The sequence below is a fragment of the Prinia subflava genome, chromosome 16 (assembly GCF_021018805.1).
Source record: "Prinia subflava isolate CZ2003 ecotype Zambia chromosome 16, Cam_Psub_1.2, whole genome shotgun sequence".
Classification (NCBI taxonomy): Eukaryota; Metazoa; Chordata; class Aves; order Passeriformes; family Cisticolidae; genus Prinia; species Prinia subflava.
The window spans coordinates 11,694,336-11,719,915 of NC_086262.1; the positions used below are offsets into that span (position 1 = coordinate 11,694,336).

The following is a 25,580-nucleotide window of genomic DNA, read 5'->3' on the forward strand; positions in this document are numbered from 1 at the left end:
AATCTGCACCTGCAGTGCCCTGAAAGCCTCCACAGCCTGGAGGGGAATGGGCTTCTCCAGAGGGGGCAGTTAGAGAGGTACCAGAAAGAAAAGCTCCTGGGGCCAAGAGATGAGAGCACGGCTGACTGTGCTGGAGATGACTAAGAGTCATGGGAACATGGAGAGCTCTTGGTTTTGGCCAGAAGGATGGCTGGACAGAGTGAAGGAGTCCAGAGAGAAGGAAAGGCAGCTTTTGGCCAAAGAACGTTTCCCCTCAGCAGATTTTCCTGGCAGGGTGCAGGGAAGAAGAACCTGAATTAGAGGCAGCCTGGTGCTCTGGGGGACTCCTGCCCAGAGCTGGAGAGGCTGTCAAGCAGCTGGGCCACAGGAGATGTCTGCTTGATTATTCTTTCCTCCTTTTGAGCCAAAGGGGCTTTTTAAAGGATGTTTGTTTCCCTCCTTCTTCTTTTTAAGTCTTTTTTTTTTTCCAGGAGTGAATGCCAGCTCAGAGAGAACTGACTCACCAATGTGAATAAGTATTAAACCAGACAGGTTTAACAGAGAGAAGGGAAACAATCTCTCAGCCTTCCTTCTTCTGTGAGGGGGCCCCTTGCAGAGCATCTCTGATGGCAGGGATCCCCAGGTGACAGCCTGGACACAGGAGTCCCCAGCCTGGACCTGGGGATGCTCACTGGGACAAGCTTGGGCTCCCTCCCTCTTTTGTGTCCCTCTCTTCCCCCTGCAGGCTGCACCCCAAATCTTATGTGCAAGCAGCAGCTCAGCCCCAGGAGTGCTGCTGGAACTGACGTGCCCAGGCAGCTCTGAACACAGGGCAGGGATGCTGTCAGAGCAGCTGCAACCTTGCTTTGAACAACGTGAAGGCCAGGAATATCTGTGGAGGCCCTGATGGTTGTGGAAGATGGGATGAGACCTGCTCAGGGCGTGATAGGCTGGCTGTGGAAGGGGGAATGGAGGCTGCTGTGAGCCCTGGTTGGGAGCACTGGGAGCTCAGGCTTGTTTCCCAGGCTGGGAGCCCTGTGGGACCCCAGCATTGGGCACAGCTGGCCTTGGTGCCATGCCTGCCTGAACTGCCCTGCAGCAGCCTGGGGACACACGTGCAACACCTGTGTCCTGTTGGTACTGAGCTGTTGGTACCCCCACAGCTACAAGGTTTGTCACTGCAGCCTCTCTGCTTCCCTGAGCTCTTCCATGGGGTGTCTATCTCATCACTGGAGAGGACACTTGTTTTGGGGTGGGGAAAATGCCCTTCTGGGGGTCCCTTTCTGGAGGCCTACACATTTTCAGTCCCATGACCCATCTCCAGGAGATCCTGACATGCAAAAGATCTGCTAGGTAGGGAGCAGTGGGAGCCTGCAGGGTTCAGGGCTGAGGTCTGTCAATTGCCCCTCTCTGCTTCCCCCCAAGCCTTTGATGCAGCCTCTCTGGACAAAAGGGGATTTTTTTTTTTTCCTCCCTGCTGATTCAGCTTCTGGAGAAAAATGCCCTGACTGAGCTGTGCCAGGTGACTCAGAGCATATCTGGGGACAATCAGCCTGAGCTGGTCAGGGAGACTGCAAACCTCCACCCTGGAAAAATGAGCAAAGGCAGGAACCCAGGACAGGCTGTGCTGGAAAGGGGAGCCTTGCTGGAACCTGGACCTGCTTGTTGCTGCCCTCCATGCCTTGGACCTCTGGGAACACAGGGAGCTTCCAGGACCTGAGGAAGGCACAACTGTTGCCAGTGGGGGCTGCATCATGCAGCAGAAAACAGGGTCAACACTGATATGTTTGAACCAAAAACTCCTCTTTGCAGCCACCCCGGGCTTTCCAAGCACCTGGCTCAGAGCAGATGCAAACATCTCTGCTTTGCAGCTTGAGATGGATTTTGGAGGAGCAGTTAAATTTGAGCTAGGAAAGGGAGAAAACTTTGGGCAAGACTCACAAGGTGCCTGTCTCTCATGTGTCTGGGGGACCTCAGAGCCTCTGGAGAGGTGATTGGGGAAAGGTGAGAGGAGCAGAGTGACCTGTGGATCTGAGGGAGTGGTGGTGTGGGGAGCCAGGATTTTGGAGCTGCATCTTTTGAGGGTATCAGCAAATTCCTCATCCTAGAGGGAAGGGAGGAGAGCTGCACATGGGGAGCCCCATGTGCTGCAGTGGGGCTCCTGCCCTATTGCTGTCTCCAGGCCCTTCCACTGCCTTGACCTATTAAACTATGTGGAAAAATAAGTGCTGTGGTATCTGTCACCTCCTTCCACCTAGCCCCTGCTCAGCCTGTCATTTCTCCTGCATCCCCACCCTGACCTAAGCACAGACCCAACCCAGGGAGCCAAGTCCTCAGCTGGGACTGCTGGCCCAAACCCCAGGCAGTGGGGAGACACATGGGAACAATTCCTGGTTATCCTCCCCTCTACCCACCTGCCACATGGCCCACAGGCTGCACAGCTACCAGAGAGATGGGGCAGATCCTGCCCCTTTTCCTTACCCTGTCTCTGGGCTCAGCTGCTCCTTGTAGTGCCTCTCCCTGCCTGGCTCCCAGCTTGGCTCTCACTAAGCACTGGGGTCATGCACAGAGTATTAACATGCTTAGCCTTCACCCACCACAGGGTTAAGCTGTATTCCCAGCCCCATCTGAGTGGGAGCAACCAAAAGCGGGAAAATAAAGGAAGAGATGGGACTCTGCAAAATGAAAAACACCTTTATTTTTAAACTCTTTCTTTAAAAATGTATTTGTAAAAGTTTACAGCATAAAAATAATATCTCATGGCTATAAATGTGACATAGTACAAATCCTACAAATACAACTGTAAACCTAGAAAAATGTTAACTCTTTGGTACCTTAGTCTGAACTCTGTTTTTTCCTTCACCCCCATGCTGATTTTGACAGAGAGCATGGAGATAGGTGCTGCTGCTGCTCAGAAAGGCTGCAGAGGAACAGTGTGATGTCAGCACAGCAGGATGGGGAGAGGGCACACTTTGGGCAAGGTTTGCAGCTCTGCTGCAATCAGTCCATGAAGGAGGAAAGAAGAGGAATGATGGGACACTGAAGGTTTCCCAGCACAAGCTGGCTTCCCTGTCTCCTCCCACCTCAGGCAAGAGTCATCTCTCCAAAGTGCTGCTGGAGCAGTTCCCCTGCCTTTGCCAAAGCCAGCTAGACCCACCTTGGCATTTCCCAGAGGCCTCAGGTCTCCGGGTGAAACATAGGAGCTGTGCTGGTGGCCCAGCAAGCCGTGTGCTGGCCTATGAAAAATTATTCTTAGCAATATCTGCCCTGCTTTGGGCAAGTCCTGCAGATGACACGGTGCCTCCACTGTCACAGCCAGCACTGGGCACTCAGCACCAGGCAGGGCTGCAGGAATCACCTGTGGGGCCCTGCAGCTGCCCTGGCTGCTCTCTGCCTGGGCAACCACCCCAGGCAAAGGATGCCAAAAGGTTATTGAGGACCACCCAAGGGCAACCTTTGTGTTCTCCAAGTGGGAGCACAACCAGGCTGCATCCAGGCTCCCTGCTCATCCTGGAAGCACTGAGGCCAGCCAGGAATCTTCCTTGCACTTGTGCGTTGGAACAGGGGGGCTGTCTCCTTAGCACCCTGTGAAATCCCCTTCTCCAGATCTGCCAGCTTTGCACAGACCTTGGGCTTCCTCACAGGCAAACCATAAGTGCTGGTGCCCTTTATTTGTGGTGCTGTCTCCCCCTCAGCCCAGAGCCCTGACTGGGAAGAAAGAGAAGAGAAGAGCTGCTTCTCCCTTCTGGCTGACTTCCCCTGGCTGCACATCTGCCCCCGTGGGACCCTGCACAGTCCTCTTGGCAGGTGAACAGAGACAATTTAGTCACAAGTAAAGTCCGCTGTGCTCTAGATTTCTTAACACAACACAAACAAACACTAAACGTGACACTCGCACTTAAGAAAATAACACACTCAAACTGAGAAGGACAAAAGGATTAAACACCTGTGCACACATCAGTCTGAGGAACACCTTAAATGTGGAAAGAGACACCAGAGTGCTGCATTAGTTTCTGGGATACATGTATGAAATAGTGACTGGCAGTAGGATTATGCATATACTGGTTCTGATAACAATGTAACGGCTGTAGAGTAAAATATAATCTACAAATAAAAAGATATTGCACTAGAGATGGGCCCAAGCTGTGGCATGTGTTCCTTCATGAGAGGCTCAGTTTGGGCCCACCTCTAAACACAAAAACACACCCAAACAAAAACACTGATCATCAAAAGAGAAAACCCAGTGGGACCAGTTCCCTTCAGAGTCTCACTGGAGAAATGATGGCTACAAAACCGAGGGCCCAGAACAGCCAAACATTTCTCCTGGCCCTCACCTGCCAGGCCACGCAGGGACTGGAATGGTGGCAGCAGAGAGAGGGGCTGGATCTGTCATTCCCAGCTCTGCCAAGCCCTCTCTTTGAGGGACGCTTAGCAAAATATGTTGGCTTTGTCCAGCTGCCAGCTTGTCCCTGGCTGAGAAGGTCTGGTCACTGCAACTTGCTAAAGGTGCTGTGAAAGGTTGAGTAAGGACAGGAAAATACCACAAAGTGCAAGACTCAGCCCTTAAAATTACAAGGCCAAGGGCAAGTATTTGGCCATATTCCTCTGGAGTGCAGAATGGTACCATTTTGCAGAGTCTGGTGTACCTACTTTAAGAAAAAATAGGGAGGTGGGGATAGCATCCCATCAGCAGCCAGAACAGATTTTGATGCAAATAATAATTGCAGTAAATCTACAAATGGAACAAAAATGCAATAGGCATTCAAATGTAGCAAATGCCCAGCTAATAGGACAGGATACCTGAACTTCCTCAGCAGGGAGATCTCCCCTTTCAGGACTGTGGAAACTATTTGATAGTGGGAAATTAGTAAGCTCATTAGCAATTAAATCTGTACAAGATGAAGTTTAGAATGGGAGTTTTGAAATAAGCAGATGGCCAAAGGGAAAGTGAGAAGATGTTAACTGATGGGGAAATCTTTGGGCTGGAGGGAGGTAGTAAAAGTAGCTCTCTCAGATTGTTCTTGTTGCGAGAAGTATCTAATATTTTTATTAGTCAGTCCAGCTCAAAAATAACAGTTTGTTAACGAAATTGCTGATGACCCAATGTCTGGAACAGCAGGGAGTAGCTTGGTTAGAAATGCTGGAAGTGTAGAAAGACGTAGGTGCCTAGACTGGTCAGATGATGACTCCAAGCTCTCAGTATGTTGTGGCTGGGAAAAAGCCAATATTATCCAAAGCTACACTAGGCAAGTTGAGACCAGCACAGACCAGAACTATTAATGCCCTATGTGAGGTCTAGGTTTGACCTCACCTGGAGTACTGGGTATTTCTGGTCACCTTTGACAGATGAGATTGAATTAAAAATGGAGCTGGTGCAGACAGGGGCTATTAGGATAATCTGATGTGCCATCCCATGGGCTCAAGTTGCAGTGACACAGATCCTACCAAGCACCTTACACGTTAAAAAAAAAATCAAGTGATCTGTCCCAAAGGATCTCATAAATTGCAGCTTCTCTGCAGTGAGGATCATTTAATGAACTGTGGCCATAGGAGACGTCTCCCTCATTACAAGCAGGAGGAACAGAGGATGGAAAAACAGTTGTCATTCACAGTATGTTTCCTATGGATGGTGGGGAATCTGACCACATAGGCTGAAAATATCCTTTGCTGGCTGCCAATAAAAGTGCTATTTCTTATGTTCACATTTTACCAAGGACATCAGCCCACAAAACACCTACTCCTCCTTTAGCCTCATAAATGGCAGCACTGGAATGGTAGAAAACTTAAAACAGAAGCTGTTTTGCTGGAGATTTCTGGCAGAAGTTTCATATTTTGAAAAAAAAAAATGAAATTCTTAGTGGCTCTGAGGTGGCAGAAGCCTTGCAAGACGCTGATTTGAATTTCTGGTTTTGTAAATGTGCCTGTGCAGTTCCTGTAGGATGCACAGAGAGATGTGCATGAGTAGGACAATGAAGAGTTAACAGGAGCAGGGGACAGGCAGTGAACAGAGCTCTGTGTGAAGTGAAACTCATTTCAGAGAAAAATCTGCTGTCTTCTGTGGTGTCAGACCTGTGATTTTGGGGGTCCAGCTTTCATCTCTGCAGAGGTGGGGTTCACAACTGGTTTCCAAAGCCTGCTGTTCCTCCTGCTTTGAGCCTGCTCATCCAAGTGCCAGCAGAGAGCACAAGAAGCCCCTGACCCATCTCTGAGGAGTGGGGAAGGAAGTGAGAAACAGGGGGAAGGTCTGGGCCCATTTAGTTTTTAAAATACTCTCCAAGAGAGAGGAATCCTCCCTGATTCCTCTTGCCCTGCTTGGCTCCCTGTGATATTTCACAGCCCTGGCAGGCTGAAGTGGCTCTGCCTGACCCCAGAAGGTGGCAGGGTGTGAGATACAGTTCAACTGGGACCAAGGAGCTTCCCAGCCTCTCTCCCTCTCTTTCTTTGGACCTACCCCTGGGTTGGTGGTCTGGCATCCTTATTTCTGCCCATAATCTTGCTGTGACTCAGGAGGGATCAGTGAGCCCTCCCATCCCGAGAAAGGGTGTTTGGGTGAACAGTTTTTCAAAGGTGAGCCTTTGCTTCCCAAAGGAAAGGCACAAGGATTCTGCAGCTGGCGTGGTTATATGATTTCCCAGCAGAGGAGCTGGGTGTAGTGGCAGTAGATTAATGAATAACCATATTGCTTCCTTATACTGGCCCTGGCTAGTGGATTAATATATTTGTTCCCTTTAAATCTTCAATGGAGAATAATTAGCTTAGTGTCCACACAGACAACATGAACAACAGTGGCTGCCCTCTTTGCTTCTATAAACAAGTCTTTGTGAGGGCATTTGGAGCTCCTGGCACGCCCCTGGGGCTCCTGGTGCCATGCTGGGCGCAAAAGGGTGTGACAGCCTCTGACAGGTGGATGCAGAGCTGTGTCCCAGAGCTGTGAATACCTGTAGTGCTTGTGATGCTCTATCCACCTCAGAACGCTGTCAAGTGAGGAAAATGGTGATTCCATACCTCCCAGACACTGGCTGGCCTCTTCAGGACTTGACTGTGCTTGGAGGAGAATCCAATGTACTCCTGACCTCCAGCAGCTGAAGGTTGGTGTTGCAGGTTCTCCACATCCCAGCAAGGGGCTCCAGGTGGATTATCTGTCCCAGTGGCTTTTCACAGAACCATGGTGTGGCTGATGCTGAGACCATCAGAGAAGTGCTGGTGCAGAGAAGATGAAGCTCCTTGCCATGGGGGAGGGAGAGGCTGGAGTATCATCCTAGCAATGCAGAAAGTGGCGTCTCGTGGAGATCCAACCCACGTCTTCCACTTGTGAAGATGAGGGTCTGTGAGATGTCTCCCTCCTGCAGTGGTTTGATCACTGAGGAGGACGTGGCAGTGATCTAGAGGGCTTCTGGCACTGAGTCACCTCTTTTTAAGGGAGAAGGGGATGGCAATGGGGAAAAGTCTTTAATTCCCCACCCAGAGACACGAGTGAAGGAGAAATGCTGGGACAGGAGGGGATGTCCTGATGTACAAGGGCAAGCACGGCTCTCTGTGACATCTGGGTCAGCCCCTCAGCTGGCCTCTCCATAAGGAGATGCAAAGTCAGCCCAGCTCTGACTACAGGAAACTCTCCTCCACCTCTTGGTGTCCTGTGGTTGGCTCCTGGCAGCCTGGTTGTGGGTCGGATTCCTGCTCCTCGTCCTGCCGGAGGCCCAGAGGGCTGTCACAGGATATTGTGGATGATGTGTTGGCCTCGTTCAGCATAGAGCTGAAGGGAGACAAGAGGGAGAGAGAAATGAGTGTCTTGTCCCAGGTCTCCTGGTGGGAGAGGCTTTCCAGAAACTGAGAAGTGTGTTGAGTTCCCAGCAGCCCCATGCTATCTGAGCAGCTCCCCACTGTGGAACAGACCATGGCAGGCAGGTCTATCCAGCCTTCAAACACAACACACGGCTGCTTGGGTTCTACAGAACAGGGTTCCCTATGTGCTCTCCTTCCTGTGAGTGGGGTTGCTTGTCCTCAGCTGAGCTGGCTGACGTGCAGGGCTGTGACATTGTGTCCTATCTTAGCTCATATCCCAGCTCCTCTGGTTCATCTCCATCCCTGTGGGCTCATGGAGGTCACAGCACCTCAGATGAGGCGACACTGCCCTCCTTCTTTCCCAGTACACCCACCCCTAGTCTGTGCCTCAACAGAGCATCCCCACTTTCTCTTGAGGTCCCTGTTTCAGATTTGGACAGCTGAGGGAAACACCAACACTCAGAAGCAACGTTTTTACCTGGCCCTGCTGATGGAGGCCTCCTGAGGGAGGTCACAGTTCCCCTCAGGTTTGGGGTCGGGGAGAGGGATGATGTAGTCGTTCTCGCCCCCGCCCTGGTGCACGGCAGTGTAGAGGATGCTGCTGGGGGAGCTGGCAGCAAGGCGGGCGTTGTTCAGCACAGGAATCGTGGGCCTTGTGCGGACAACAGCAGGGTGGTCACTCTTCATGAACTCCTCATCCACCTGCTGGTACCTCTGCTCTCACAGGGCAGGGTACCAAAGAAAGGGAAAGGTCTTGTGAGTGGGGAGAATGCACTTGTGTCATGTTTCCTTTTCCTGCCTGCCAGGGTTTTCCTAGAGGGGCTGGCATCTTCTACTGGGTTCAGCTGCCTTTACTCCAACAAAGATAGGCCATGAACCTTTCCTAAGGGAGAGATCAGTGGCACAACTACACAGCTCCAACATACCAAACAGTTGGAGGCAGGATTTTGATCTCCTGCCAGTTCTGATTCCTGCAGTTGCTGAGATGCCAGCTGCCTGTCTGGCGATGCAGTTGCCTCTGCAAAGTTCCTGGGATGTCCAAACCACATTCACTGGCTGCTCCAACTAATGCAGCCTTGGTCACAGCAAAATCCTCTGGCACTGCAGCACTGAACGCTGGTCTCCAAACCCCGACTGAAGGCCCTCAGCAAGGCACTGACCCTCTTTTGGACATACCTTTCTGTAGCAATCCACCAGGAGGTCTCCCATAAGCACCACCAGCTGTGAGAAGGATGGCCTGATCTCAAACTTCTCCTCCCAGCACTTCTGCATGATGTTGTAGCTGCCAAGAGGGAAGGGAGAGCACTGAGTGAGCAGGGAAGGAAAACAGGTAGAAATGCTTCTGAAGTGTGTAGAGCACATCCAGGGCAAGCACACGTTGACAGCACTTACATTTCATCAGAGGCATGGGTGGGTTTGGACATCCGATAGCCACGTTTGATGGCGTTGTAGAACTGCTCATTCATGGGCAGCTCAGGGTATGGAGTCCCTCCTGGGGGTACAGGGAGAGCAGGAATTAGGCTGGAGGATTACCTGCCACCCTCCAGCCAACAAGGTTTTCTTGTTTCTTTACCTTTCCTGTTTCATTTCACTTCCAAATGCAACGTGAGCATGGGGAAGAAGGAGACAGGGAATTAAGTGCTCTGACTGGTAAAGTAGGGATTTGGGGGTTACAACTGCATTTTTTGTTGTTTTTGAAGGGATCCTGCTAACATGTTATCAGAACTACAGACACCATCATGATCTCCAGGGTACTTACCTAGAGTGAAAATCTCCCAAAGAAGAATCCCAAAAGACCACACATCACTCAGGGTGGTGTAGAGGTTGTTGAAGATGCTCTCTGGAGCCATCCACTTAAGGGGCAAGAAGGTCTAAGAGAGAATCAAAAATTAAACAAGAAGAGAGTCAGCTGTACCCACAGCACTTGTTTCAACAGATAAGAGCCTGACACCCAAATTACAAGCAAAGACCTTTCAGATCTGCCTGTGAGTCCAACACATCTGTTGACATCTGCTGTCAGTCGGTTCTGGGAGGGACCAGTTGCCTCTTTCCTTGTGCAGAACAGACCCAGCAGGCAGGAGGAAAGAATGAGTATGCTGTATCCATTTCCATCACAGCCTGCCATGATGAATGCACACACGTCACAGTGTGTGTTCTCTGTTCCCTTGCTCTTGAGGAAGCCACTGACTTGCACACCCTGACCAAAGACTCCCGAAGAAAGTCCAGGCCTATCTGACTTTGGAAACATGAGACCAGGCTGGAGGAGGCTAAGGGATGACCAGAAAGGAGCCAAAGGATACATCCAGCCTTTTTTCTGTTCTTACTTATGCGAAGTAATAAAAAAGAAAGCCTCATTTGACCAGCTTGTAGGCACCACTGGCTATGCTGCTCCTGGGATTTGCTTGCACAATGAATACCAAAATAATCTCCAGGAAGGATTGCAAAGGGGCTCAGTTTCATTTCCCATTTTGGACAGGAAACCAGCTATGTCAAGGCTGGACTGAAAACCCCAACCCTTCTGGGAGAGGGTCCCCCTGACCAAGCTCTGAGTACCTGTTTGACAGCACATAGGAGAAAGCGTGAGAGAAGTAGTTTGTAAATTAGATAAAGATTGGGGTTTAAGGCGTCTGTCTCTATTCTCAGCTCCTCCAGCCTCAGTTTCTCTGGAATTATGTGGCCTGCTTTGCTTGGGATTGGAGATTCACCAATGCCTCAGGGTTGGAGTGGATAAGTTGTTGTTGAAATCACAGGGAAATGCTTTCTGGCAAAGCTCAATTACAGCCTTATCCTGTCCTGCCTGAAAGATTTGAGACATTTCTCTGGAAAGGAGCTGCTTGCAAGGAGACACTTCTTAACTTGTGGTCTAGTGGTCAGAGCAGAATCCTGTGAATCTCTTCCCAGAGTGGTCAGTGAGTCACTACAGCCCTGCCGAGCTGCCCAACCTTGCCCTCCTCCTGCCTGAAGCTCAGGACCACACACTGCAGGCAGGATGCAGCACTGCTGCCGTGATGAGGACAGTCCTGAGTTTTGCTACTGCTCAGGTTCTTCTGTAAAGAGCCAGGAGATGTGGGCATGCAATTCTGCTACTTCACAGTGTGCAGAGCAAAGTGAAGGATGGTTGGCTGTTGACATCATCTCCTGGGAATCCTGCCCTGTCACCACCTCTGGACACTGATGGACCCACAGAGGGCTATGTAGGGGGCTGCCAGGCCCACAGCCCTGGGAAGAGGGAGCTTGCAAGGCTGCTGGTACTCACACTGCCTTTGGAGATATAGTTGGAATCCCTCATGATGTCCCTTGCCAGGCCAAAGTCACAGATCTTCACCAGCTTCCCCTCACAGATGAGGACATTCCTGGCAGCCAGGTCACGGTGCACACACTGCAGGGGGGAGACAGAGCACTGTCACTGTGAGAGGCCTTCAGACAGCCTGAGAACACAGCTCCAGCACTAACCCACTCCTGGGGCTGCAGGAGTCACCTCACATCATTTCAGGCATCTCCTTCACCTCTAGGGACAATCGTGGCTCAACCACTAGCAGAGCTGCCACATTTTTGCTTTTTGCCTGGACTGCTTCCTCCGGGACAGCAACAGCCACACAGATCCAGCAGGGGATTCTGAACAACCCAGCAGAGAGGGAACTGCCAGGGCTGGACCAAGCGAGGGGACTTGGTGGGATGGAAGGAGGGGGCGTCTCCAGCTCTCTTTGGACAAGCCAACCCAGCAGCCTGAAGAATCAGAGTTACACCAGCCTGGCTTGTGTCTCCTAGTTTGCCAGCATGTTGGATGTTTTCTGTATTAACAACCCTGACATTTGCTGCGAGAGCACTGACCATGCACTTTCAGAGATCAGACTGTCTGGCTGGGGACAGAGAGCCAGGAATTTCTCTCTGCATTGATGCCATTGACGCCTTCTGTTAGCCCTGCCCTGTGTGATACTTCACACAATCCAGCTATATTACTGCCTGCCCTGGGCTAAGCCAGACTTTAGGAAATCCCAGAGCCTAGTCCTCCATAGTAGATTAATTTCCACTAAACAAGCACTTCTGATGAGTCCTGGGGTGCTCAGAGCAGGCAGTGCAAGAAGGGTGTCTAGGAAGAGGAGGTGCTCTGCTGCAGTGCCTTGTGCTTTACTGCCTGTACACTGTTTGGTCATCCCAGTAAATAGAGATGATATAATGCCACAGCTGTGCTGAACACAGCTCAGGAGGAGCACAGAGTCAGGGAATTTGAGGTCTGAAGCTCAGTGTGAGCCAGGGTTAGCTGTCACATGCAAATATAGTCATGCTGATCTCCAGGACTGTGTTTGCAAAGGGAAGTGGTCAGAATCTCTTCAATTGCACGGCCACCTATCCCACAAGGAGTTTGGCACAGACAGAGGGACAGTGGGAGGACGCTGACCACAGGACATGGCAGAAAACTCACTGCTGGCCACCACCACTACAGACTCCACAGACCAGCCAGCATACGTACATTTTTGGAAGCCAGGAACTCCATCCCATTGGCCACCTGGAAGCTGAAGCCCACCAAGTCCATGTAGCTGAGGAGTGGAGACTCATTTATCAGTGTCACCCGGTCTGTCCTTTCAGGAGCTGGAGGATAAGCAGAGATGGATGTTGGTGTTACCCAGCACACTGATGAGCCTCCCACTATGGAAGGACACACTGGGGAATGCTCTGCCTCCAGCAACAGAGGGACAGAGCTGAGAGCTCTCATTGTGAGGACATCTAGCACTGCTGCTGGACGAGTCCCAGGAGTGACCTTTGCAAGCAAAGACATCCAGCACCCAAAGTACAAGCACCTCTCCCTCCTGCTGTGTCCAAGCTGTTACCTGATGGGGAGTAGCTGTCCAGCTCATAGGGGGTGCCATAGTTAGAGGACTCGATGTCAGCGTACTTGACTTCACCCTTCATGTCAGACATGGGCACGTAGTCCAGGGAGTCATCCTTGCTCATGTCCATGTAGCCCCCATCACTCTCGACAGACATGGAGAGGTGGCTGTGGGGGGAAGAGAAGAGGCTGCTCAGACCCAGAGGAGAGCAGGAGACATGAGGGCTGGGGGAGATGATTTGTGAGTCTGAAATTCCCAAACCCTCAGCCCCAGCACTGCAATGTCCCACACAGCCATGAAACAAGCCCTGAATCATGGATTAAGTGGTGTGCAAAAGGCACAGTGCTTAGGAAGATCCCAGCTGCCTTCAGACAGAAAGGGCAGGAGGGAGCTGTAACACTGCTCTATTTTACTATTGTTTTGGCGTGCTGGAAGGAAATGCTGCTTTCTAACTTCCCAGGGGACCATTTCTCTGTGCTGCTGTGCCTGCATCCCTTACAGCTGGCAACCAGATAAAAGATCATTTCCCTTTCCTTGTGCACCTCTTGTGCAATTGCCCTCCTTGTAGCACTTCTCCCTTAGGCTCAGTAGCAACTCAACCTGCCCTGGAAATGCAGAGCTGAGATCTCCAGTGGTTATGACATACTGGAAAACCCTGTGCCTCTGTACTCAGTGCATGGCTATGGTTATGCATGCAAATAAGGTTAACGATGCCAGGAAATATTCCCAACTGGCATGGAGCAGCTGGCATGTGTGCCAGCAAACCCAGGCTCCAGGACACAGAGTTTGCTAACTCCTCGCTGTCAGGAGCTGCTTGGAGGCCACTGGTTGGCACATGGGCTGGTCTCACCAGGTAACAGAGGAGCCAGCTGTGTCCCAGTGCCGGGCCAGTGTTTATTTCACTGCCTCGAGAAATGTAAGATCCTTCCTGGGAGTACCAGCCTCCCTCCCTGACGGGGCTGGGATGGGGCAGGCAGCAGGGAGGAGGAGGAGGGAGCTGCTCTCCCGGTACCTGTGCAGATGCTCCTCCTTGGGGGTGTTCCCGTAGAGCTCCGCCTCTCGCCGCGCCTTGTCCCCGCAGGACTGCAGGAAGGTGTGCTTGTTGCGGTGCAGGTAATCCACCAGGTCCCCGTAGCGGCAGTACTCGGTGATGATGTAGATGGGTCCTGGTGGCACACAACACCCGCATCAGCCCTGCCTTGGCCACCGTGGCCGTGAATTTCATCGCACAAGGATATTAGCAGATCACAGGAAGTCCAAGCAGGACCAAAGGGAAAAGCTGCCTTCCTGGCACTGAGCATTTTTTGGCATTTGGAATTTGTGTTTGTGAAGGGAGGTGGGGGTTAACAGACACGTGCCTTCCCAGTTTCAATCAGGTTGGAAGAAAGGTGTTCAGAGTCCCACAAGGCCTTCTTAGGAGAAGGTTGAATCATTTGGAACCAGAAAACAGGAATTATCCTATCTAAGGACAGTTGTCCACCCAAGCACAGCCCAGGGAAGCAGAGAGAGGAGACAGAGTGCTCAGGGCTCATCTACCTCCTTTGGTGCAGGCCCCCAGCAAGTTGACGATGTTGAGGTGAGGTCCCAGGTGGCTCATGATCTTCAGCTCGGACATGAGGGCTTGCTTCTCACTACTGCGGGCTGTGGCTGTTGGGAGAGCCAGTGTGAGCAGCAGGGCAAGGAGGGGAGAGTGTGGCACTCACTGGTCTTGTGGCTTCAGAGTGGGGAAAGGGGCAGAACTCACACTTGAGCATTTTGACTGCCACTTTCATGGTGGAGCGTGAATGGCTCAGGCCGTGGGCTGTTGCCTCCACCACACGACCAAAGGCACCGGAGCCGAGAGTGCGTCCTGCAAAGAAACAGCCAGGAGGGAAAGTTGGCAGTGCTCCAGAGGAGAGGTGGGGAGAGGAGCCTGGAAAATACAAGCTGCTCCTCTGAAACCACACCAGCCTTGCTGCAGTCACTCGGGTGGGCATGGACATGGCCATGAGCTATGATGTTTGGGGTTGGGGCTGGTTTACAGAACTGCCAGCTACAAGGTGGGGATAGCCAGGAATAACACAGTGCTTAATGCCAAAGGGGGCAGCTGGCCTCCCACCATGGTCCTAGATGATTCCCTGTTCCAGGATCATATCTCCAGGGAGATATGTGTCTGTTCTGGGTTGGTCTCTTTTGGAGATCTCAGCCCCAAACTTATCCCCCCCCAGACAGCCAGGACCTCAGGAATCCATCAGTAGGACCTGCAGAGCCTTTACCTAACACCAGCTTGTCCCTGGGCACCTCCCAGGTGGAGTCATAAGGCAGCTGCATGGGATCCACATAGATGTACTCGTGCCCATCAGAGCTTACTGACTCAATCACCTTCCAGCGGATTTCATAACGAGGTTTCTGGAAAAGGGAGCAGAGGGAAAAGAGACATCTGAGAGGCTGGGAGTCAGAGAGGGTGTGGGGGATGTGTCCAGACTTTGGTCCCTACAGGGGAGCCTTTGGTCCCTACAGCCATTGTCTCATTCCCCATCTCCCCAGTGATGCCAGGGGCATGCAGGAGCTGATGGAGGCTCACAGATCCTGGTGCAGCTGGGATATCATCAGACCCCACCACCCTAACCTGGGGTACCCCTGTGTCAGCCTGGGAACACTCCCCTCTTTTACCTTCTGCCACAGCACGATCAGGATGATCAGGGAGATCACAGTGAGGACCAGCAAGGCCAGGATGACAGAAATGATGACCACCTTGAACGGCAAGGCTACAAAGATAACAGGGACAGCAGTCAGACCTCTACACCACTGCACAGCCTGAGCACCCAGGGAAAGGAGGTGAGAGCAGTGCAGAGAGGTCCCCACACACTCCTCCCCTAGACATTGACCCTGAGCTGTTCTCTGGGTAGGGACAGTCTTGTCCTGGGCAGATTTTCCCAGCACTTGCAGAGCCAGCCCCCAGGGATGAAGGGCTGATGGGCTGTTAATGGCTTCTGCCTCAGGAAAGGTTTGGCCACAGGAGGATGAAAAGATCTAGAGGGGCTGTTTTTCTTGGGGGAGAGCTGGCAGCCCTGGGCCTGCGCTTAGACCATCCGTCCTCATATTTGGGATGTTCAGCATATGGATGTTCAAGTCCGTGGCACCATCTAGTGACCCATGGGCTAACAACAAGACACTGGGGACCCGCTCAGGCACTCTTGTCTTGCCTCCCTGGAGGGCTGACCCTGCCAGTAGTGGGAAGAGCATATCCACGGCCACTGGACATAAGGGCTCCACACTCCAACTGGAACAATCTTTTCTGTGCAACCCAAAGAAAGCTTCATTTGGGGCAGAAACACCCAGGCTGGAGACATAGAAAGGTCTCTCTCCCCACTGCTGGCTCAAAACTTATCTCAGCCCTCACCATGCGGGACCAGAGTGATGTCCTGTGAGTTGGTGCCCAGGAAGTTGTGCACGGTGCACCTGAGGAGCAGGGGCTCGTGCAGCCTGTGCAGCTGCAGGGTGCTGTTGACGCGGTACAGCTGCCGCTCGGCGTGGTACGAGGCGTTGGTCTGCACGCCCATCTCGGCAGACTCGTTCCCCAGCAGCCGCCTGGGCTGTCCCTTGGTGCTGCACCTGGGAGGAGAGGACAAAGGCACCTGAGAGGCAGCGGGGACCACGCGCCACCGTGGGATGCCCAGGGGTGTGTGTCAGCAGAATAAAATTAAATAACAGCCTGTTACTGTAATAAATAGAAGTCCAGGTGTTCTCATGGCCTCCATCCCTCCACTCACCATTTGATGTCGCTGCAAGTAGACCAGCTGATCTCGGGCTGGGGCATGCCTTCAGCAGAGCATGTCACAGTCTGCTCCCCGCTGCTGGCACTGCTGTTCTCCTTGAGATCCACCACCTTAGCTGGCACTGAAACCAAAAGACAGTGATGGGAATTAATCTCCCTCTCTGACTGCAGGATGGAAGGGGAACATGATTCCTCAGGGGAATGTGAGTCTACTGTATCCCTACCTAGCCTAGGGATGAGGTAGGACTCACTATGTCCATTGTGTTTTATTTTTGAAAGGGAACAGCAAAAAGAGTAAGGTTTGAGGGGGTTATGGAGGACATCTGCCCCCATGTAGCTTGACTGGAGAGCAGGGTGAGCATAGGGGAAAGTCCTGGGCATCACAACTGTACAATAATGTCTACATCTACCACCTTGGGCCAAGCTGATGGTGTCTGTGCTGCCTCCCTGTCCCTCATGCTCTGAGGCCAAGAGTGAGATACTTCCCCCAAGTGTGTTTCTTGCTTGAATGCTGTTTCCTTAAGCAAGACCACTCTGGAGCTGTGGCCATAGGAGTAAGGGCTTCATTCTGAGGGTTCTGCAGCAAAGGATGGTGCCACCCCCTTGAGGCCACTCCTGCTCTCTTCAGCCATGTGTGTGCATGCCCATCCTCACCATTTATCTGCAGATGGAAGGAGATCTCCTGCTCATCATCCTCATTGGAAGCCCGAATGGTGTAAAATCCTCCTTCTTCCTGCTTCACCCGCACCAGCACCAGAGCTGTCTGGTACCTGGGGGAGACACAGTCCCAGAGTCATGGCTGTGGGAAGGTACCCAGGGACTGATAATGCTTGATAATCCAGCTCCCACCCACCTGAGGAGCGCTCAAAATCCACTCACAGAAAACTATTCAATCCACCAACTATGCCCAGCCAGCAAATTGGAGATTCCTTTGTGAATTACCCCCTCTCTGCACCTTAGTGAGGAAAGATGGGCCCATACCTGGTTTCTGATAGGTTCCTGGTGGTGATGGTGAACTCACTGCTGCTCTCCATGGTCAATGTCTTGTTATTCTTCAGCCACACAATGCTGGGTTGGGGATAAGCCTCCACTTCCACCTGGATAGTGTGGCTCTTGTGGACCTCGGCATACACGGTGCTGGGCAGGTGGGTGTGGAAGTGCACAAAGCCACGCTCTGAGGCAAGAGGAAGAGGGGGGTCAGAGAGGGTAACAACCCTCTCCCTGGACCTTTAGATAAACTTGGATCTGGAACAAAACTCTCTGAACACCCAGAAGTGGTGGGGCAGCTCCAGATCCATCCCTCAAGACCTCAGGCTTGTGTCTGAGGGGAGAGTGGATGCAGAGCCACACTGGAGCAGGGGAGCTCACAGGGCAGACATGTGTGGCTGTTATCATGTGGAGATAATGGAGATGGGGCAGTTTCCCTCAAATTACATGAAAGAACATCAGATGCAGATGGAAGAACATGTCTTCACATTCCCTTGGCACTGCACAGTGCAGAGGAGCTCTTACCAATACCCTCAATAGTCTTAAAGGGTCACAAAAGCCATGAAGGGAAATTTGGGATGTTTTGAAGCCAAGAAGCGGGCAGGGGTGACATGGGGTGAGGTTTGGCTCATTGTCATGGTTACTTAGAGCACAAGTGAGGAGGAGAAAAGCTGCAGGCTGTGAGAGAGAAGTCACTCTGGGACATCCTGCCTGGACGCCCACACGGTTTGCTGGCTCTGGGTGTGTGGGCAGCAACTCACCAATCACTTGGATGGTGATGTCCTTGAGGTCTGTTTTCTCATGGTAGCCCTCAGAGACATTGCAGACATAGGTGCCACTGTCCTCCAGCTCTGCATTCTGGATGATGAGGATGGAGCGGATCTCATGACTGGATCCAGGGAGGAAGTCAGTCACTGGCTCCACAGCCTTCCCTGCCTGCAAAACGGGGACAGGAGGCACGGTCTCAGGAACCAAAAACACATTCTGCCATTGGGCTCACAGGGAGGGGGGAGAGGATCCCAGTCTGGCTGCCACAGGACAGGGAACACACACTGATCAGAGACCCCAGAGACAGACAGTCTCAATCCAAGCATTTCCCCATCAGACCTCCCTCTGTGCCAGCAGCATCCCATAACTTCTGCCATGGGATATTGATGAGTGATTGCTATGGCACATCTGGGCAGAGGCTGGAGTTGCTGCCCAGAGCCTGTGGGTGTGGAACACTCACCTGCTTGCGGGGATAATCCCAGTTGAAGTTGACCAGCTCGTTGCCGCTCACGGTGCACATCACGGTGACGTTTTCTCCCTGGCGCACCATGGTCTGCACTGCGCTGATGGAGACGTTCACAGATGACACTGTGGGAAAGGTGGAAGAAAGGAATGAATTATGGAGGGGTAAGTCCATTTACCCTGGGTGGACTGATCCACTGGAAACTGTCTTCCCTAAGGGATGGAGCTGACTTGTAGGAAAAACCCATTCTTTAATGGAGATGGGACTAAATCCAGCCTCCAAATTGATCATCACTGAGGAGACAGGGAGAGCTTTGGTGTCTCCTGCCACAGCAGGTGTACAGGTGTGCTAAGACAATGTCAGCTCACCCTGGATCCTGTAGACGTAGAAAGTGTCTGAATCCACCTCCTGGTCATCCACAAATGTCCGGCAGAAATAGGTCTTATCCTCAAAGAAGCCTCTAAATCCCTGTTGTGGATCATATGGAGCTGGGATGGGGTTCTCCACCTTCTTCTCATAGAGGGTGACCTGCATCTGTGGGTTGGTCACACGGCACGGGATGACAGCCTCTGTGTAGCCCGTGATGAAGATGAAGACCTCTTCAGAGGTGACTGCAGGGAGGAAAACCAGGGAGGGATCTGTGGGAGAGAGGGAACATTGCTTAGAGAAAGCTGCTTGGAAGTTTAACCAGGGCAACTTTGTGCTCCTCCAGGAATACTCCACCACAGGGCCCTGACTCCATGTTAGTGGGATGCTTCCTCCCATACCTCCCTTGGGACAGTAGAGCTGCATGTCCTGTGCTTGTCAAATGTCTCCTGGGACAGTGAGAGAGACCCAGCACCACCAAGCACCACTGCTCCCCCACCACTCTCCCAGCACACCACACTCTCCATAAGCTGGCACACCAGAGACATGCCACAGCCAGAGAGACCTGCCATGAGGGCTCTCCTGCTATTGCAGAAGGGATCTGAGGAGGCCAGGTTCTTGGAGACAGAACAATAAGTCAAAGCCCTCTTTTTTCTGGTTGCTAAACCCCATGGAAACCCCCAGGCAAGGACATGCTGTCCCCTACCTGGAACGTAGATGTAGAGGGCTCTCCTCTCTGCTGGCTCTGCAGCCTGCTCGGGGCTGTAGGTGCACATGTACTCCCCGGTGTGATGGCCTGTCACGTTCCTGAGGGTGAGATTGCTGACAAAGGCGCCGTCCCTGTGCTCCAGCGAGGCAGCCAGGGGCTGCCCCTCCCGCTCCCAGACCAGCTCCCTGTCCCCATAGCACAGCAGGGAGAAGGTGCTGTGGAGGCTGAGGACAAGCTCAGGGTCTCTGGGTTCGATGTGCAGCCTGCTGTCCCCAAACGTTGCCTCCAGCAGACCTGAGAGAGGAGTGACATGAGACCAAACTGAATTCCTCTGAAATCCACAGAGGAGCACAACTCATGGCAATGTGTTTGCTTTGTAGTGTCAGCCTTTACATTGAAAAACAATTTCCCTGGGTTTGCCTTCCCTAGTGCAAGTACCACTGACAAATCCATGGTCTTCTTAAAAATGTCCTGCCAGTCCAGACCTTGGTGGGTCACCCTTCATTCCCTGTACCTCCTGCACCCCTTACTGGAGACCAAATCAGACATCACAGGATTTAGCAGTGTTCAATGCAGCTCGTGCTGTCTATGGCAATATTGGGTAGAGAACCCCCAAGGAGGATAGCAGGCAATTCCTGCTCTTCTGTGGGCTGCCTGTCCACATGGACAGTGTCACACAGGACACAGACGAGGCTGAAACAATGTCAGTTTACAAGAAAGTGAAAAAGGAATGAAAGCAAAACCTTGCAGGAAATCCTTTGGAAGCAATAGAGCAGGCAAGGTCTTCCTGAATGGCTCCCCATGTCTCTCCCAGCTTCCCTGCTTCACCATTTGCCCAGATGTCCCAACGGGACTGTGACATGCTCCTCTCTGGTGTCCCCACAGGTGGGCAGGACAGCTGGCAACAGCTCCAGGGGCTTGCAGCAGTGCTGTGAACAGCCCAGGTGCAGCCAGGAGCCCTGGTGCCTTGCTGAGGGAGGTTGTAGGATATATGGGATCTCAGCAAATCCCTCCTGCTGTGGGGTGTCCAGCTAATGTGGGTTCTAGGGTGTCTGCCAAGGAAGGTCTGAGCACCCCTGGCACTGCTGCCTATGGAAAGGTGTCCCTCTCCCACCGTGCTGTGCATCACCACAGAGCAGGTGGGGACTTTACACCCACCCTGCCACAGGACTGAGGATCTGAGCAGGGATGGAAGTGCCTGGAGCAGGCTGTGCACCCCAGTGCTTCCCCACAGCACTGCCCCTGTCCTCCCCTCCCCTGCCCCGGGATCACACACCCCTGCCCAGCCACAGCACTCACCGGTGAGGATGAGGAGCCAGAGACACTTCTTGAGAGTGGGGCACAGCATGCTGGGCTCTGGGCTGGGAGTCTGAGGCCTGCCAAGAGCAAAGTGACATGAGCATAGCCCTCAGCAGAGGAGGGGTCCCTCAGCTGCCCTGGGCAGGGGTCCCTGAGCCCCCACCCAAGTCCTGGCCTCACTTCTCCGCCTCAGGAATCTTCTATCTATCCAGTTTTCTGCCTTTCCCTCCTGGGGGAGTGGTGCTTCCCCTCATGCTGGATCTGCAGTTTCTAAAACTTCTCCCAGTGGTAAACAAGGATTTTGCTGCAGGCTCCAGCAGTTGTGTCAACTTTTGCTCATCTCAGCTGGAAATTCCTCTCCCCCCTTGGCAGAGCCCTGCCTTCCTCCCTCCCTCCCTCTGCTTTACCACTTGCCTTTTTTCCTTAGTTTTTCTTCCCTCAGTCACAGTGAGATAAAACTTGCTAGAAAACAGATCCCCCTCCAACCCTCCCACATTGTTTGCTCTTTCCAATGAAATAAAAGAAGCCTTCTCATGGCACTTGGTTGCTGGCTGGGGTTAAACCACAACAAGCCTGAAGAAACTCCACCAAAAAAGAGTTTCTTGTATTTAACTTTTAAATACATAAATTTAAGAGAACATCTAAGAGAGTTTTTTAGTTTAAAATCCTTCTGATCAACATCTCTTGAGAAATCTTTTCCACAAAGGTTTTTTAGCTGTCCCTGGTGCAAACCAGGAGCCAAAGGAGATGAGGCCAGAGATCCCTAAGAGCAGACAGGTACCTCCCCCCTCCCATGGTGCCTGCAGGGGTGGGAACCAGGATTTCTGAAAAGCAAAATGAACACACCTACAAGAGGAAGAGCAAGGGAAAAGGCTTTCTCTGTGCCTGGGCAAAGCCTGGGGGAAATGAATTCACTGGGGAACTTGGGGATGCTCCTGCACAGAGCTGAACCTCACAGCTCAGCCAGGCTGCAGCCCGGGGCTGAGCTCCTGCCCTGCCCCTGGGCCATCTCCCAGGGCACACCCCGAGGAGAAGCCCCTGTGATGCTGGCAGTGCTCTGGGAAGTTCTGGCCAGGCTCAAGGGGGGCTAGTGGCAATCTGGAGTTGCTGACCCAGCCCCAAGCCCTGTCTCTTACTGAGCTCTCCACTGCCTCTGGCCCCGGAGCGGCCTCCCGGTCTGCTTGATGTTAAGGAGGAAATGGTTTTTAAATGACGTGCTCTTGTCAGATGTTTTTATTATTCTCTTGCTTTGGCTCAACAGAAGTCTGATCTACCACAAATCCTTCCAGGTCTCCAGCTTATTCAGCAGCATCCATCTCCCTCCTCCCGGAAAAAAATCTCTATAACTCTTTCTCTCTCTTCGCTTGCCAGAGGGGATAAGAGCACTTAGGGCAAGAGATGGGGGTGGGTAGGATGAAAGGACCGAGGTGAAATTCAGGCTGTAAATGAATGTGACCTCCCTGCACCCACCCTCAGAGCTGCAGGAGAGAGAAGGAAGGACAACCAAATCTCTGCCCCTCAAGGCACTGCCATGAGAACAATTACCTTGGCTTCCCCATTCTCCTTTACAGAGGTGTGTGATTCATCCATTATTCAATGTTCAAGGTTGCAAGGACAGCTGAGATCCTCTCACCCCTCCCTGCCTGCTTGCACAAGCCAGGTTGCATTCAGCACCCCAGCCCCCCAGGTACCTGCCTGGAAGCGGCCAAGATGCTCCTGCATTCACGGCCAGCTTTTATCTGCCTGCCCAGCTCCATGGCTGTCACTGCCAGCCCTGCTGCAGCCCAGATCTTACCTTCTGTCCCCACAGACAGCTCCCTGACCCCAGCAGCGATCTCTGCAGGGTCACTGATGGGCAAAGCCCTGCCCTGCCAGGTCAGGGAGCCGGGCACGGGTTTGTGCCGGCGCTGGGGTAGCAGGGGTGCTGCTGCAGCGAGAGCCCCACAGCCCCCGCCTGCCGCCTGCGCTGCGTTCAGAGCTGGTTTTAATAAAGCTGCTGGTTTTGCAGAAAGGCATTTCTCTTGGACATGCTTCCCAAGCAGAGGGGGAGGGTGGCAGCGTCTCGCAAAGTGGTGACCTCTCCCTTGTTTGTCTGCTCTGGCCGGGCAAGAGGCACGCTCAGAGAGGCTGAGCTCTGCCCGTCCTGGGGAGGCACAGGGACACGTGTGCTTGCACATGTGGGTGTGCACAGGCATTTCACAGGGGATGCAAATGCACTCAGCTCACTGCCAGCCTTCAGAGCGCTTGTTTCTCTCCTCAGTCCCAGCTTTTGCTCTTAGCAGGAACTGTGAGTGCCACTGAGAGTGCCAGACGAGGAGGAGCGAGCCCACTCAGGGATACAAAAGCAGGCACCCAGACGTCATCCCACCCAGGGACCCAAACACAGGCACCTACACGATGCTCAGCTGCCTTGGATGATCTCCTCTCATCCCTGTGGGTTAGCAGGGTGCCACACACCCCTCAGACTCCTACATCCTTCCCACAAGCCAGGACCTGAGTATTTTCAAGCCATCCAAGATCATTTGCATTCACCCATCCAGGAGCAGTGATGGAGGCCAGGGAGCTCCTGCACCCTTCACTCAGCCCTGCAGCTCCGTGGCAGCCTCCCACCCTGCAGCCACCAAGGTGCTGTCCCAGCTCTCCACCCCCATGTCACACCCTCATCATTCCCTCCCCGCCAGCACCGGTACAGACCTTCCCTCTGCCCCTCTCCAGCTCCTCGATGGGAAGGCAAACCAGTCCTGGCCAGGCAGGGAAAGGAGCTTTTCTCTTGAGCCACACTGTTTGTTATTCTAAAGGAGGAATTTGGCTGGGAGAGGAGACAGAAGGTCGGCTGGCTCGCAGGGCAGCGGCGCTGGCTGGGTGACACAGCCCCACTCCACATTCAGCCCCACATGCTTTTAGGGTGGCTGTGCTCCCCAGGGGCTCAGGTCCTGGGAGGGCTCAGGTCCTGGGGGCCACGCTGGGGCTTGGCCAAATGCTGTGGGGGAGGCTGGTCCCCAAGAGTTGGCACGTCCCTGCTCACCCCCACACTACACCCAGTGAGGCCAGAGCTGGGCACTGCTGGACTGAGAGTGTCTGGGAGGGTCTGGAGTCCAAACAAGACAGATACAGGCAACTGTCCCTGACTGGTGACACAGACACTGCATGTCCTTATCTCCCCTCTGTAATCACAGCAGCCTGGCAGAGCAGAGAGCGGAGTTTGCAGCAGAGATGAGGAGAGCTGAGCCAGCCCTGGGGTTGCTGGCTTTCCCAGCTAGCAAAGGAGAGTGCCTCAGGGCTGGCTGAGGTCAGGCACCACTGGAATCCTGTTTGAGCATCTCAAGCTCTGAGCTCTTGCAGGGGGTTTCTGAGGGACAGAATAAAAAGGGTCACCCCAACATCCCAGCTGCAGCACTGAGCACAGGGCTCTGGTGGCCTGTGATCCCACAGACAGGACCCAGCCTGTGATCCCACAGACAGGACCCGGGCCAGAGGGCCAGAGCAGAGGTCACACAGCACGGCCAGGGCCACGGCTGCGCCAGGACCGGGATTCCAGTCTCATGATTCCCCATCTCATGACTGCACAGCCTTTCCAGAGCAGCCTGCTCCCATTTCTCCTGCATCCCAAATCTGCTGACAGCTGGGCTTCCTCCTGCGCTGCTCTCCCACTCCCTCGCACGAGCGGCCGGGGGCTGATGCCTCTGTGGCTGATGAACTTGGACAGGAATTTCTGCAGCAGGAGCAGGACAACACCCAGGAGTTTGGGCACAAGGAAGAGCTGTATCCAGCCTCTGCTGGGGACAGTACCACCTTAACTTACAGAGCCACCTGTACTACTCCTTGCACCTCAGAGTGCCTTGCTGAGCAGCTCAAGCATCACCAAACCTTACTGATTCATTAATGTTCCCCCACTCCAGACCTCTCTCTTGTTTAAGAATGCTAGTAAGCCTAAGATGCCTTTGCTAATGCCCAAAATATGCTGTGTGGGTTCAGTCTTCACTCTTCTTGGGTAACAAGGCAAGAATTCCCTCTGATTTTGCTCTGTGTGCCCTGCCATACCCCAAGCCCCCTTCCCTCTGCACTTGCTCCCTGCATCCTGGCAGAACACACATGGCAGCCACTGCTGGCACGGACACTGCATGGCACTGCCCATCCCCAGACATGGATCATGAGGGACAGGGTCATTTCCAGCCCTGGAAACATCAGAAACCATGGGAGAGGATGGGTTAGGAACACCAAGGACGTCCTCCCAATCCACTGCCCTCCTCCCAGCCTGCCTAGACCATGTTTCTTGCCTCTCCACAACCAGTGCCCTCTGCAGAACCAGTGTGTGGGTTCCACAAGCAACCCCAGAGCTGTGGGAGCTAATAACCAGCCTGCAGAAGTGGTGCACAGGGAGGGGGATGCTGGGGAGTGGGAGAGCAGCCACAGCCACCCTGACAGCCACCTTGGCAGGAGCTCTGGTCCCTACAGACCATTAAGGGAATGCACGGTTCACTGGAAATCGAGGTGCACAGCCCTCTCTCAGCAAATGCTGTTTTATATTTCCAGGGGCAATTCCTGCATCCATTGCCCACATTGCTCTTCTCTCTGGCCATGCTCTCCTTGCCCTCATCACTGCTCCTGTGGTGTTGGGCAGAGGTGCTGGATGCTGGCCCT

General features: G+C 53.1%; 1 protein-coding gene across 2 annotated transcripts in view; it reads right to left on the reverse strand.

Moving 5' to 3' along the window:
• Positions 1-2,653: 2,653 nt before the first annotated feature.
• PDGFRB (platelet derived growth factor receptor beta) overlaps positions 2,654-25,580 on the reverse strand; it is a 32,258-nt gene continuing 9,331 nt past the window's right edge. Inside the window, exons 1-23 of one of the 2 annotated variants that reach the window (XM_063413165.1) lie at positions 21,120-21,176; positions 20,940-21,016; positions 19,638-19,934; positions 18,934-19,203; positions 18,563-18,690; positions 18,096-18,270; positions 17,329-17,521; positions 17,002-17,117; positions 16,343-16,469; positions 15,973-16,184; positions 15,243-15,337; positions 14,846-14,978; positions 14,335-14,439; positions 14,127-14,237; positions 13,603-13,756; positions 12,591-12,757; positions 12,233-12,351; positions 11,018-11,140; positions 9,521-9,632; positions 9,154-9,253; positions 8,938-9,043; positions 8,240-8,475; positions 2,654-7,732 (exon numbers count right to left, since the gene is read on the reverse strand). In XM_063413165.1, coding sequence (XP_063269235.1) covers positions 7,582-7,732; positions 8,240-8,475; positions 8,938-9,043; positions 9,154-9,253; positions 9,521-9,632; positions 11,018-11,140; positions 12,233-12,351; positions 12,591-12,757; positions 13,603-13,756; positions 14,127-14,237; positions 14,335-14,439; positions 14,846-14,978; positions 15,243-15,337; positions 15,973-16,184; positions 16,343-16,469; positions 17,002-17,117; positions 17,329-17,521; positions 18,096-18,270; positions 18,563-18,690; positions 18,934-19,203; positions 19,638-19,934; positions 20,940-20,988 — 3,279 coding nt within the window. In that variant the 5' untranslated portion in view covers positions 20,989-21,016; positions 21,120-21,176 and the 3' untranslated portion in view covers positions 2,654-7,581. Of the gene's footprint in view, positions 7,733-8,239; positions 8,476-8,937; positions 9,044-9,153; positions 9,254-9,520; positions 9,633-11,017; positions 11,141-12,232; positions 12,352-12,590; positions 12,758-13,602; positions 13,757-14,126; positions 14,238-14,334; positions 14,440-14,845; positions 14,979-15,242; positions 15,338-15,972; positions 16,185-16,342; positions 16,470-17,001; positions 17,118-17,328; positions 17,522-18,095; positions 18,271-18,562; positions 18,691-18,933; positions 19,204-19,637; positions 19,935-20,939; positions 21,017-21,119; positions 21,177-25,580 lie in introns of those variants that run through there. The other variant, XM_063413164.1, reaches the window with a different exon arrangement.